The sequence below is a fragment of the Leptinotarsa decemlineata genome, unplaced genomic scaffold, assembly GCF_025532065.1.
Source record: "Leptinotarsa decemlineata unplaced genomic scaffold, Ldec_3_MD MMD2_tig00003557_RagTag_RagTag, whole genome shotgun sequence".
Classification (NCBI taxonomy): domain Eukaryota; kingdom Metazoa; phylum Arthropoda; class Insecta; order Coleoptera; family Chrysomelidae; genus Leptinotarsa; species Leptinotarsa decemlineata.
The window spans coordinates 1,721,499-1,737,135 of NW_027412590.1; the positions used below are offsets into that span (position 1 = coordinate 1,721,499).

Consider the following 15,637-nt stretch of genomic DNA (forward strand, 5'->3'; position numbering starts at 1 on the left):
TTTCTAATTGGTTTATGCAGTTCACGGACAAGTTGAATCTTATCTTTGGAGGCCATAATTGTGCATAATGTTGGGAAACAATTCAATTCATTACATTGGAGTTAGGTTCCGTCGATTTTTTCTTACTTTCTTCCTTTTTGTTGATGGCCAGCTCTAAAGTTTTAACATTCAGACCTAATGCAGATATTTGCAATTCGACGTTTGATCTGAATTCTTTCAATTCTCTATCCATTTTCTCGGTCAAAATGTCAGTTTTCTGCATAGACTGCAAAATTTTGGCATTCTTTTCGTGAACCAAACTGGTGAGTTCTTTCAATCCCTTTGATAAATCATTGGCGATACGTTCGATATCGATTTTATATTGACGATTGAATTTTTCATGCAACTTTTGGAATTGTTCCGTAGCATGTTGAGTCGTTTGCAAAATGTTGGCGTTAACTGCTTGAATTTTTTTATCGAATTCAATATTCGACTTATTAACTTCATTCTTGATGAGTGTGTTGATGTCATTTTCCAAATGTTGCATATCACTGCGCATTATTTTCATGAGCTCAATCATTTTCCAATCACAGTTGGTCATATTTCTTTTTATGGAAATAGTGAGGTTTTTCTCAACTTCATCCACGTACTCTTTGTTGACTGCATCTGATGCGTTCGTAGGTCTTTTCACATTACACAATTTCAAATTATCGAAATCAATGTCACCGTCAGGTCTATGTAGCAAGCCACTGACTACTGTTGATGTTGTAGGATGCTTTCGTTTCCTATTCGAGCTACGCCCAAACTTGTCGATAGTCATAATGAAAATGCGACACACACAGATATGACTGTAGTAATATGTAGTTTTCGCAACTCAAATGACCGCATTGAAATTTTGCGAAATATTTCATTCGATAATCGCGGCATAAATGTACGTTTCATCGCGCTAAATTTTTGACATTTTTTCGAAGCGATTTTCATGTAATTTCTGCATCATTTTCCGTGACGCATTACAATGCAAATCATATGGGTTTTTAGAAGAAATAAGGGTTTTAAAAATACATTTTTATCGATGCGATTCAAATGACAAAACTGTCTCATTTAACGCATCAAAATTTTGCAAAATTTTCAATGCGTTTTTCCAGACAAAAATGAATGTTTTATCACATTATATTTTCAATAAAGAAAAATACATCTTATATTGAGTTGTTTATTATTAAATAATTTTGGCTTCTCTGAGTTCATCGAATATAGCTGTAATTTCGTTGTCGTGAGAAGAAGAATTTCCAGCTTCTTTCGAAAATATAAGCAGCTTCAATCTATCGCATAACTCGTTCGGATCATCCCAATACACATACTCGAAGGGCTTCTCATTATAAATCCAACGATGCGTGTCGAGTGCAATATTCGAACCAACTTCTTTGTTGCTCGCTAGATTATCGTATCCCTCACCAAGTGTTTGAATACGAAACATCGGTCTAATTACATCGGACCATTTCCATTTTTGAGTTCCCTTCATGGATCCTCTGGCATTCAGGTGGGCTTGCGTTATCTCTAAAAGACGTTTATAAGAGGCTCGATCCTCTTTATTATAGTCTTCAGGTTCATCGAGGAAAATTAAATTATATAATCTTGGAGTTCCTTTGAAAGAGAGTCCTTCAGTTGTTATATTTCCACGGTTATCAAAGTCAATGTACTTTCTACCGAGGAACCATTTTGAAGAGGACTCGTCATAAACTGGCCCATATATTTTATCAATCGAATCGTCTTTAGCCCAATGTTGCATAACATATTTGTGCGATATGGGCGGATATTGCTCCAGATACTCCATCATACTCTCCTCTGAAATATTTTCCATTGATGGTGGTGGTGAAGGTGACTCGTGGAATACCTCATCATAATCCTTTCCCGTTTCAGCAACATCTTCAAGTGGTAAGAATTGTGTTTCTTCAAATGCTCGAGATTGATCGAACGGCTCCTTCTTCATTTCCTCCTTCTCTTCCTTCTTACTGACACCACTACGTTGTCTCAAATGGTTTACTACCAATTTTTCAGAGATTTCAGCTATATCTTTCAGTGGTTTCGATATAGGTTGAAAAAACTTTTGCAACGACTCATCCTCTTCAGACTTTCTCAATTTTAGAGCTAGATACTTTTTTCTTATACTTTTTGAAATTTCGTTAATTTTGTTCTTGCGTACAACATCGACTTCTTTACTGAGCGGTTTCATATTGACAAATAACGTTTCCATCTCTATTCACATACACTTATGTATTTGTCGAAGCCTTTTCAATATCGCCCCTTATTCAAATCACATCTTTGACAATGATAAAAGTTCCATACTTGTCGCGCCAACATTCGGCACACATTCTCTTGAATTCATCGGAAGACATGTCTGGAGATACGTGTTCGTCGAATACATGTTTCAAATTCATTTCGTCTTGCTTAAACAATATAAGCATGTTGCAATTGTCGCGTATCAATTGTTTGGGTATCTTGGAATATGTCTGACACAGATAGATGGCATCAATGTCCTTATGACGGTACATGGAATAATATTCGCGAATTTTCTGCTGACCATCGCAGGCTACATCATCGAATATGAATATGGAATTTCGTTTAGCCGCCTCTGGACTGAGAATTTCTTCGTTGTCTCGAAATGAGAAATAACCGACTCCTTTGGTTTTTTCCAATATCTCTCGAAGCAACTGATACTTGGGTTGATTCAATGACTTTGAGTACACGTAGACATTTTCAAATTTGGCTCCATTCGGATGAAATGATATCGATTATGCTGTGTTGGTTTTTCCACACCCTGACGGACCACATATGATGGCGCGAAACGAATTTGGCAACAACTTGCCATGTTTATTTCGATACTTGACGCCATCATCCAAATAGTACAAATTGTCAATGGGTAATGTATTGTCTTGCGGAACGACTTCCATGTTCTGATCGATGATCGGTAGATTCACTTTAATATGTAGCGTGCACATTGACGTCATCCATCATTCCAAATGTTGACTTATCACGGAGAAGGTATCGTCAATACACTAATCAATAAGTTACCATTTGAATTACACTTACCTGGCTATCAGTATTGCGGTCCTGGTACGAAACTACAAGAACGCCTTGCACGAGGCGATCCTGGTATTGATCCACTAGACTCGGCTTGTAAACAATACGAGATTGGCATATTCGCAAGATACGTCTCTTGAAGCTAGACATCGAGCTGATAAAGTTCTCGAAGAAAAGGCGTGGCAACGACTGAAATCTAAAGACGCAACACTTGGCGAGAAGGCGAGCGCTCTATTCGTCACCGGAGTAATGAAGTCCAAACGGAAATTAGAAATGGGTGTGAAATCATTTCGACGCAGCATTTTGCAGAATATAATTAAAAACTGGAAGCCTACGACGAACGACGTGAAAAAATCTGCGGCATCGGCTCTAAAGAGGGCAAAAATGGCCGTCCATAAAGCTGGAGGACGTAAGAAGATACGTATACCGCGAGTTATTCCATTCGAAGCAAAATCTGGAGGAATCCTACCACTAATACCCATATTTGCAGGCCTTTCAGCTTTGGGTTCGTTGGTAGGCGGAGCGAGCGCCATCGCAAAAACACTGATAGACGTAAAAAATGTCAAAAAGAAACTCGAAAAAGATCAACGCCACAATAAAGCTATGGAACATTTGGGTTACGGTTTGTACTTGCGCAAAACACCACGGGGATTTGGTCTGTTTCTAAAAAAACAACATCAACGCAAAGGACGAGGCCTCTACTTGCGAAAGCAACAAAAAAACTCCTGTTGAAGCTACCCCATAGAGCATTATATGATTCGGAAATTCAAAAGTGTGCCCATCAATTGAAAATACCACATTTTCGTGGAGTCTTTATACGTGATGCGTTGCCAACTTGTGGTCCTTGGCCGCGAGAATGTGCTGTATTGAACTTGGATTCTCGATTGAATAAAGGCACTCATTGGGTAGCTTACATTAAAAACGGCAATGCTGTACAATATTTTGATAGTTTCGGTAATCTCAAACCTCCGATGGAATTGGTGCTATATTTTGGAAGGGGTATAACGATTACATATAACAAAGTATCAAAGTTATGACCAGAGTAATTGCGGACATCTGTGCCTTCACTTTCTACTTCATAATGTCTGCAAAAATGGTTAGAGGGATACGGGATTTAACCGATGCTGAATTGAAAACTCTATCGATTGACTATTTGATTGAGAATGCTGAACCTTGGGAATCATTGGATGTTTGGCATAGATTACAAAAGGACTACCAACATCGATTCGCTTTGCAGATTCGTTTACCATGTTTCATCCATTATCGACATGAGGTGGTGTCATCGCTACATTATGCAATGTTTTATGGTCCTGTTAGCTCACAAAAAAAATGTTATTATTGTGTGAATAAATGATTCAAAATATTGGTGTTGTTGTTCTCATTTCATTATTTAAGGTGTGTACATGTGGGAAATGTATCAGTCATGTCTATGATATTAACTCTAACGAGTCGTTCTTTGATACTTTCCATCGATTTCAATCCACCCATTCGATTGGATTCCGATTCAGAATACAGTTTGACTTTGTTCAGTTTCCATTCATACAACAGTATACCGAACATTGAAGAAGGCACGAAATTCTATTATTACGAAAACGACGACAAAACTAAACAAAAAATATCGATATCCCTTCTGGATCTTACGAAATTGGTGACATTGAAGCTTTAATAAGCAAATATATTGTGCCTAAAACGTACAAGGAAATTCCCCAGGAATTTTTCTATCTGGAACCGAACAATAATACGTTGAAAAGCGAAATATTTTGTTTGAAACACTCGATTGATTTCCGACCTGCAAATAGCTTGGCTCGCATACTGGGCTTTTCATCTACTCTTCTCAAACCCAACTTGCATTGCGCATCCGATCTACCTGTGGATATCATTATAGTACGTACCATACACATTACGTTTGGAGCCTTCTATAACGACACACCATCTCATACGATATACGAATTTGCCGTCGATGGTGATCCTGGTTACGCAATTAACGAAACACCCAATCATCTTATTTATCCACCCATTTCTCATACGAACGAAATGAACAACATTACATTGCGAGTTCTTGACCAAAATTCTAGGTTCATTGATTTCAGAAACGAAGAAATAATAGTTCGCTTGGAATTAAAGCGAAAATATGGTGTTAACTATCTATAAGAATAACTCATCACCCAGTCCCACGTCAGTCTTCACCAAGACTTTCAAACAGCGTCAACAACTGTCAACGGTGAATAAATTATTTTTGGAATCTCTTGGCTATCATGTTGTCCAATCAAGTGTTCAACATTTTCCGGAAACCATAAAACGATGAATCCATACAAAAAGTAGAATGGCGGACCTACTACCCGTATGTAAAATCTTTTCGCAATAATGATGTTATTGAAATCAACAATAACCAATCCGATGCCTATGATGCTTTGTACGATAGCCTGCTATTCATCAGCGGAAAAGTTGAGAGAATTAAAGGAGATGGTCGGGTGACCTTCGTAAACAATGCTGCTGGTTTCATGTTTCAATCTGCTACCTATGAGCAAAATGGTAAAGAATTGGAAGCAGTTCGTGAAGTTGAAATCGTTAGTACTGTCAGAGGCTATCTCACCTACACTGATGAAGATATCAAACACTTGGCTACCTCAGGATGGAAATACCACAACAGCTTTGGCATCATTCAAAATACATCTTTAACGTTCAACATACTTATACTTATCAAACATTTCTTGAATATTTTCAATGATTATCAATGTGTTTCCTATGGTAAACACACCATCCGATTAGTACGAGCTGGAGATGATAGCAACTGTTTCAAAATAGATGAGACTGCTGGTACAGTAGCATCAAAGACGGAAGTTAAGCTGAACATTGAAAATATCGAACTGAAAGTCAAACGAATCTTCCCTCATGATCAAATCAAATTGCAACTTTTGAAAGCTATCCAAGCCGACACTCCTATTCTTATAACGTTCAGAAAATGGGAATTCCATATGCTGCCTGCTCTCACACAAGGTGCATAAAATGAAATATGGGCCGCCAAGACTTCTTCGTTTCTCGAAAGCCCTCGCTATGTGATTGTATGTTTCCAAAAAGATCGCGATTACACCAAAGTCAACAATGATCCAACGCAATTCAACCATATAAATATCACCAATATAACGTTGACTCTGAACGGTGAAAATTATCCCAAAGAAAATATGCATCTGAATTTTGGGAAAATGAATTTCTTGCAAGCATATTTCAACTACGCACAATTCGGTCTTACCTATAAAATGACTAATCAACATAATCATCTCATACAACATCATTGTATAAAAAACTCTCTTCCTCATCGATTGCTCTAGAAGGGATGAAAGCATCAAAAGTTCCGGTGTTGATGTAAAACTTGAAATCGAAGCATCCGAGGGATTTCCACAAAATAAACGAGCCTATTATATCATTGTGCCCGACACTGTCATTGAACACCTCCCACTCAGCGAAATTATCAAGAAATGGAACTAAACATGTGATTTTGCTGCAGTATCAATCGAAGAGTCAACATGAGGATAGCTGTCGTAGATATTCAAGGTTTCATCATCGAGCAACAATTCCATCCTAAGGAGATAGCTATTAGGATTGGAAGTCAATGTAGTAACTTTTTACTGTTGCCAAACATACCATTTTCCTGTTTGAGTAAAGAAGATTGTCGTACCGCCTGTTACTTGGAGCAAAACGTTCACGGATTGGGGTATTTCCTGGTTCTGTGGAATACAATCAATTGGATGCCATCCTCTTGAAAAATCTACAAGGTATCGATATCGTTTATGTGCGAGGTCATCAAAAACGTGACTATCTAGCAGCGAAATTTCACGAGTTGGATATACCTACACGCGTCGTGAATTTGGAGGACTATGATAATACGACATGGATGTTTCCGACATTCGTCAATAACAACAACGAAGGTGTCTCACCTTGTATGCATCACATTCACAACCGAACCAAATATAATTGCAGTCTCCGAAACGCAGATATTCTATACAAATGGCTTTGTGATATGTTACCAAAATTAAAATGTGTAATAAATGTCTATTCGAAATGTTTTATTTATTTTTTCGACCTAACCTCAACACCTGATGATGGTGACAACGTTTTGAAATCTCTCCAAACCCCCCAATGCCCCGTTTGTTCGTTGCCCCTCACTCCCCCATTTCCCAACTAACACGAAAAAACGCATCTGACGTATTTTGAAATGTCATTACTGAATACCCCCATTGCTCCATTTTCCAACGTTTCCCATTGGGATCGCACGCTAAAACGTTAGGCCCCCGCACCTGACATATTTTTTCCCTGAATGAGACACCCTGTACACATTGAAGAATCACACGTCAAAACCATAGAGCCTCGTTAAATTTTTTTTAAATGATGTATTTTGAGACACCCTGTACACATTGACGTCATGTTTTTTCTTTAATCCGATTTTTCATTCATTATTATTATACCATTATTTTCCACGCCGACGTACACCCTGTACATGTTTTTTTTTTCTAAACGATGAGACACCCTGTATGGCAGCAGCCATGTTTTTTTCTTCAACGCCCGTGGCCATGTTTTTTCTTCAATCAGATTTACATTCATCATTACTATTATACTACTATTTTCCACGCTGACATATTTGAGACAACCTGTACATGTTTTTTCTCAAACGATGAGACACCCTGTATGACAGGCATATTTTTTTTTAATGTCTGTGGCCATGTTTTTTCTTCAATCTGATTTTTCGTTCATTATTATTATTATATCATTATTTTACGCGCTGACGTATTTGAAACACCCCGTACATGTTTTTTCTTAAACGATAAGACACCCTGTATGACACACATGTTATTTCTGTAATTCCACCGCGCTCTTATCTATCAAATGAATTTACAATAGTGACATGAAGAAGAGAAGGAGACTGAGGAAATCGCACTGAAATACACCCCTTCTGGAAGTGACCCACCTTTTTTGGACCCTGGCATGACCAGATTTTATGGTGAAGTGAGTGATATCAGTTGTCCAAGGCATCTCATTATTCTGTACCACAAGGCATCTGAGCAAATGCAAGATGAGATCATGCGATGTTGTAACAAATGCCTTGCGATAATCGATTCAGGCAATAGAGAGGTTACGTTTATACTGTATCGGGTCTTGCCTCAAACGTCTATTAATGAGCAGGTTCTCTTCACATCCAGCGACTCCTCTGTTGGACCATCTCTGCTCATATATTCGTTCGAAGGCTCGGTCAACTGTGTTGAGTATTCGTGTGTATAGGATGCTGGTGAACAACGTAAAACACAAATTGAGGCATGTCATCGGTCTGTGCTTTTTAGGAATTTACGGATCTCCGCTTCTGGGGATGTGAGCGGTCTACTTCTCGACTAACCATCTGAGCTTGGAGCAGCAGATTTTTTGGAACCCACAAAGGCACTTCGAACGTCATTCGGGATCATCGGATTGCGAAGCTCTTTGAGCTCAGACTGTGGGAGCTCTATGCTGTAAGCTTCGAAATGCTGAAGTGTCCAAGCTGATTATCTGCGAGTTTTCATAGATATCCTTACAGGAGGATTTCACCTTCACCACGAGAATACTCTTGGGATAAGCGAGAAGGTTTCTTGAGGAACCTCAGGTTTTCCGCGATACTTCTCGCTCACCTAACTATTGATTTCTCAACAGCCAATAGCATTTGTATCCTATCAAGGTAGTGCTGTTTGGTGGTCAGCAGCACGTTTTAACTCAAAGTGTGATGGATATGTTTTTCACGCCGCACTGCGAGCGTGAAAGGCCTGTTGGCCGCCCACATTTGATACGAGACCCGTTATTACATTAGATTCAATAATAAAAAAAATTAACTATCAGACATTTATTTCTAAAACATTAGGAATAACACTTCTGTCCTTTTTTTGTGTACGGCAAGTAATGTACTTGCTCGTTAGGGCTGTGAGTTGATTCCGACAGATAAGTATAAATATGTACAAAAAAATTATAACAAGGGCGCCAAGTGATTTCATGTGCACCAACTAGCCTAAACCTGAAATGAAACTACTAAACAATCCAGATACGCGAAAACAGCAAAGTGGAATACGACAAAGGAACAAGAATAAAAACGAAGAATGTTGCTTCCCCAAAATACGTCTGTTCAACGGATTTATTCTTTACTTATACTAAAAACTAAACGCTTATATAAAGGCGAAGACAAAACTATTCGGAAACACCTATTCAGCGAGGTTAATTGCTTTCGTAAACAATAATGTCAGAATCCCGCAAAAACAACACCATTAATAAAACTTCTACTCGGTACTTATCTAGCTGTTAGTGATGTGTGAATTCCTATGGCCCGCTACTACGCAAATTCGTGTAAAGCTCGTAATTCCACGTCCACACGGTCGAAATAGGAACACCACTATCCATATGATTTCGGAAAATTTGCGGTTTAGTCGCTACGTACAAAGCAATAAAGTTCCAAAAGGTTTGACCCCATCCACTTCGACGTGCTCTCAAAGATAGCACCGTCCGGGCGAAATTTCGATTAACCATATCAGATAAAAACATCTAAAAAATGGTATCCTCGTAAATAATTGATTTCGCGATACATCCGCGGCAAAATGAAATAATGAGTGACAAAACTATATGCTTACCTCACAATGCTCGACAGCCCTAACATTGCCGGAGATGTTTTTAAACGGTCCGGAAGAAATAATTCATTCGATAAAATTCATACCAATCGATAATAAGGATATTGCAAGATCGCTCCACAGCAGAATTACCCAATCACCATATCACAACAAGGCACGGCAGGTTTATATCCGTCAAAAGATGTAATTTCATATTCGAAACTCAGAATTTGCCTGAAATGAAATCTTCCGAACGTTATCCTTCAGTTCCACTCACGGATGCCTCAGAGCGGACCGACGAAAAAAAAACCTTCCATTTTTTTTCTTTCAAAAAAACTTACCGAGTCGGCTGGAACTATACATCGAGTGTTTCACAAATAGAGTTGTCCCAATTTAATAATCAGGGTTCAACTATTTACAACTAATCGTAAGACGGAGTTGTTTCGCCGACGTCATCTTAACCCCCATCTTGTGTATACGCTATTGAAGGCCGAAATGCAAGGCCGGAATTTCATCCTTCCAATCGGAAAGGGACAATACACGGCGGTTTCAGTTTGCTGGATATCAACCTCTTCTGTAAGAATACTATGAACCTCTGCATTCAAACAAGCCATATCTTGTGATTTCAAAGGCATAATTCTGTAGGGCGCCCTGCGTTTTCTGATCATCTCCATTGGTGGCATGATGCGAGTCTCGTCTCCAGCCGTGCCACCGAGTGGTAGAACTGTCACTTCTACCAATTCGTTAGTAGGCTGGGAAGGAGCGATATAGCCCTGCCGCTGAAGATTTCGGGCAAAAAAGTCGGCATACTATGGATGTGTTTTACATCACAGAACGTGCGTTCTTGCCATGTACCTTGCCAATCCCTTCACGCGGGATTACTACTCACGTAGCAATGCATAAGGCTATCTATCAGCCAAAGCTTCCACTCGAAGCGTCCGTTGCCTTTGACCCATTCGCGTGTGTCGATTGTGATTGCGGAGGTCCCTTATTCGATTACCAGAAACCAAGTTTTAGGTCTATCGTGTTATTAAAATAGAATTCTTTCTCCCGGATGCGCCTGACTGCGGTTTCAAACCAATTGCTCGGATGAGTCCCTAGGTGTGGCCAACCCTGTTTATTTATTTTTTTTCTCACCGTAGGGTGCGCTGGTCAGGCCCTATCCCCCGAAGGCTCGATACATTCGGGAGGGCACAGCAGCATTATAAACCAATGACTTCTCCTCACACCGTGGGTTAAGCGATCATTGGGTCCGATAATCATTTGCCCTAAGCAAGCGCAGTGAGCCAAGAATGACAGCTTTCTGCATCTGCGGCTAAGATTTCTGCCTCAGTGCGGCAAGCCGGTGTGATTTTAATATTCGAGAGTAGAGAGGGCATCATTCCACCAAGGACTCCAATAATCAGAACAACCATCTTGACAGAGTGATCTGGATAGAGTCCGCGGAGTTCGAAGAGAAAATTTCGATATTTTATCCGTTTTTCCTCCTCTTTTCTGACGATATTTGTCTCGCCAGGAGCTGAAAACTCCACTCCAAATATCATTTTTCTCTGGTGGTCGAGAAGGACTACATCAGGATCATTGGCTTTTATGAGCCTGAGGGTGTGGAACGAATAGTTCCAATAAATTTGGCATTTCTCTTGCCCCACAACGGATTCAATATCCCCCGGAACGTAGGGCAACACCGGTGTCACTTCTTGTGAACTTGTTTGATCTTCAGTGTAAGTTGTTTCTGGACTATTCCAAATCAATATTTGGTCTCATGAGGAATTAATTATTATTATTATTATCATTATCGTTCCTTGGAAAAGACTTTTCACTTTCAACTTCTACATCATACAAAACCTGAGGTAAACTTTTTTGAAACAACTACTTCCATATGCACATTGAATTACACGAAAATGAAAACTCTTCACTGAGATATAAAGATCATGTAGGTATAACAGAAGTTGACCCGGAGTTTCATGCGAATATATTTTATATAAGAAATATTTCATATATCACGTTGTGTAGTGTTTAAGTTGATAGTATCTCTTTGAATTTCATTACGAATATTTGGATAAATGAGAAAAAGTAACGTTCAAGTGATTCAATGTTCTTCTGTTTAGAAGTAGTTGTTTCAGTTCGATTTTTTTCTATATTTTGAAGAAACTTCTATGCATTGTCTTACAAGTGAATAACATAGCACTCTTAGGGCCGCGTTATGTCGTTGGATATAGGCCGAGACTGCATATGCTGGACATGTTGATAGCAAGTGCATTAGGGTCTCGAGCGCCTCGCGGCAGGCCCTGTACATCATGTCAGGAGCCTCTCTACCCTTTACACGACTGCGGTAGACTAAGGTGTTTAAGAAACCATCTTGGCATGATGGACCCCTCAGTTTCCGACTGAAGTCGACCTGAGAAAAGCGAACGTCAGGCGCTTTGATGAGCCAAGGTCTCCAATGTTATGGAAGAAGACCTCATGCATTGGCTTATCCTCGTGTTTCCGCAGAAGTAAAGTGATCTCTGAGTCTTTTATCTTAGCGTTTTGCTGAACGGGTTCCAACTCGATGACAGAGTTGTGGTCAGCTGCCCTAAAGAAAAATGCTCCAATTTCTGCTCTCTCATGGTCACGGACTATGCAGAGAAGGGGATCCGAACTCCTGACGACTTTACAGGCTGTATTCAGTACCATTCTGTCATGTAGACACTCCAAACTCAAAAGTCCACGGCCTCCCTGTTGTCGGGGGAATTACAACCGTGGAACGGACGATTTGGGAAGCAAACTTCTATAGAGATGCATCATTTTTTGGGTATTTACGTCGAGTTGATACAGCTCCTCCAGAGTCCACTTCACTACTGCAAACGAGTAAAGTAAGATTGGAATGGCAAACATATTTGTTGCAGCAACTTTGTTCTTCCTCGACAGTTGATCAGATCTGTCGAAGTTTGTGCTGATATTTGCAGCGGAGAGAGTTTCTCACTGATGTTATCTCTTGTGAGTGGCGTTGTTTCACCCCGAGGTAAGTATACGTCTTTCCGGCATCCAGATGGTGTAGGATGCTTATATCTACGAGCTGCAGACCCTCTCCGTAGTCCCCGCATCGTTCTCTTTTGAGATGGACCATAGCACATTTGTATATCCCGAATTTCATACCGACAGCATGCGTGTACTCTTCCACCACTCTCAAGGACTGATGGAGATCCTTCTCTCCAGAGGCATAAAGTTCAAGATCATCCATATAAAACAAATGGATGACCTCGTGCCTTTGGATTTCAGGGGTGCCACAGTTATACCCTCGAATATTTCTGAGCGCAACGGATAATGGCAATAGTGAGATGCAGAAGAGAAGGGGACTGAGGAAATAATCCTGAAATACACCCCTTCTGAAAGTGACCCACCCTGTTTGGACTCTTGCTTTACCTGTTGTAATGGTGAAGCGAGTTCGCGAAAGTGGTATCAGTTGTTCAATGCATCTCAATATTTTGTCGGGTACCGCAAGGCATCTGGGCAAATGCAAGATGAGCTCATGCGAAATTGTATCAAATACCTTACGGTAATCGATCCAGGCCATAGAGAGGTTACGCTTATATTTTATCGAGTCCTGCGTTATACACCTATCGATGAGCAGGTTCTCTTTACACCCAGCGACTCCTCTCTTCGACCCTCTTTGCTCATATATCGGTTCGAACACTCGGTCAACTGCGGTGAGAATTCGTGTGCATAAAATGCTTGTAAACAACTCATCACACGAATTCAGGCATGTTATCAGTCTGTGATTCTTAGGAATCGAAAAATCTCCGCTTTTCGGGATAACAACGGTCCACCCCTCGACAAACCAATCCGGAATCGGCTGCTCTCCGTCCAGCCATGAGTGGGCGGTAGGTGCTTGGTAGTTTTTCACACCAATAAGTGTTCAGCCCATCTGGGCCTGGAGCAGCAAAGTTCTTGGAACCCACAAGGACTCTTCAAACGTCATCCGGAGGTATCAGGTTGCGCAGTTCATTGAGCTCAGGTTGTCGAAGCTCTCTTTTGAAAGCTTCGAACTACGTTAGGGCTGGAGTGTCTGAGTTGAGTGGCTGCGAGTGTTCATAGATGTCCTTCCAGAAGGATTCCACCTGATCAACGGTAGGCGGATTATCCACAACCAGTGGAGGCTCTTGGAATAAGCGAGAAGGTTTCTCGCGGAACCTAAGATTTTCCGCGATACTTCTCGCTCACCTCACTAGTGACTTCTTAGCAGCCACTAGCATTCGTATCCTATCAAAGCAGTGCTGTTTGGTGGTTAGCAGCACACCTTGACTTAAACTGTGATGGATACGTCGTAGAATGGCGGCTATTCGCTGCACTGCAGGCGTGAGAGGCCCATTGGCCGCCCTGTAAACCATCACAGATTGGATACCAGACGCGTGTTGTCTCGCCGACGTGATCTCAGCCTTCATCTTGTGTACACGCCGTTCAATCATCCGAACTGCATGGCCGGGATTTCGTCCTTCCGATTCGGAAAGCAATTACACGACGTTATACATGGCGGTGTACTATTTGTACTATTTGCCAGATGTCAGCCTCTTCTGTTAGAACACTATGAACCTCCGCTTTCAAACAAGCCAGTTCTTGTGACATCAGGGGCCTGATTCTGTGGAGAGCCCTGCGTGTTCTGATTGACTCCATTGGTGGCATGATGCGGGTCTCCTCTCCAGCCGTGCCAACGGGTAGTAGAACTGTCACTTCTACCACTTAGTTAGCAGGATGGGCGGGGGCTTAGCGCAGGCTCACTACTCTCTTAGCAAAGCATAAGGTTATCTCTCAGCTCATGCGTTCACTCAAAGCGTTCGTTGTCGTTGCTAGGGTTGTCATGGGTAGGCAAATCATCGTTATGGGCCCCACCACCTCGCCTCTGACCCCTCCGAGCGGGTCGATTGTGGGGACCCCTTCCTCGATTGCTAGGAACCAAGTGTTGGGTCCACCGGGTGGCACCGGAGAAAGAATAGTGCTCTCCTTCCCGGGTGCGCCTAGACTGCCGGTCCGGTTTTGCACCAGTTGCTCGGGTGAGTGGTGGCGCAACTCACCAAAGGCCAAGGGTGTTAGCGGTCATCCCCGCTTATAATTTTCATTATTATTATTATTATTATCATAATTATCATTTCTATAATAATTATTATCATAATAATCATTGCCATTATAATTATTATTATTTATTTTACAGCATCACTGTTGTCTGAGCTTCGTTTATCCCAAATTAACGAAAATCCAAAAAAAATTCCACCGAAGGATAGATTCAATTTAGTTTTATTCGTGTTCTTCTTCTTAGGATTTGGAGGAATGGTTCCAGGAAGTTTCTTTCTCACCGCTACTGATGTAAGTGTTTTTCGAATACATTTCATTTACTTAGGCTGAAATTTCGTATGTAGGTTTGTTTTATGTTGCAGATCTGCAATAAGAAAGGATTTTCAAATATTCCAACTGGGGCGCCAGCCGCGGGGGACACAAGGCGTTTTTGAAATAAAGTTAGCTATTTGCCACGGTTTTTCCGTATTACTATATTTTCGGAGGCTGAAATTCTGTATATAGGATCAATTTATGTTGTAGATTTGCGATAAGAAAAATATTTGGATATTTCATCTGGGGTGCCACCACTGGGGATGAAAGGTTGTAACTCTCGATTTCATATCTTCCATTGTTGTTATTGGAGTAGAGTAAACCATATTTTTAATGAAACCCCACACGAAATAGTCTAATGGATTGTCATCTGGTGTTCCAGGAAGCCAACGAAAAGGTCCATTATTACCAATCCATCTGTCTTCGAAGATTTCGGTTAAAGCTTTGCTGACTGAATGAGAATTATGGGGTGGAGCACCATGCATTTGGTACCATACACGTTCTCTTCCTGGTCTATTATTTAAAATCATTTGAAATCCATTCCTCTGTAAATCTTCATATTCTGATGCATTCAAATTATTATCATAAAACTCGATATAAAAAAT

The 15,637-nt window shown here is 40.6% G+C and overlaps 2 protein-coding genes across 6 annotated transcripts in view; one reads left to right on the plus strand and one right to left on the minus strand.

Moving 5' to 3' along the window:
- The window catches only part of LOC111512315 (alkaline phosphatase), a 952,023-nt gene that overhangs the window by 923,302 nt on the left and 13,084 nt on the right, over window positions 1-15,637 (minus strand). The window lies entirely within an intron of this gene.
- Window positions 1-15,637, plus strand: part of LOC111513746 (equilibrative nucleoside transporter 3) — a 57,941-nt gene that overhangs the window by 21,596 nt on the left and 20,708 nt on the right. For 3 of the 5 annotated variants that reach the window (XM_074178169.1, XM_074178168.1, XM_074178170.1), the window contains one exon: window positions 14,860-15,011. The exons of the other annotated variants lie outside the window; for them this stretch is intronic. In XM_074178169.1, coding sequence (XP_074034270.1) covers window positions 14,860-15,011 — 152 coding nt within the window. The remainder of the gene's footprint in view (window positions 1-14,859; window positions 15,012-15,637) is intronic. 5 annotated transcript variants of the gene reach the window in all.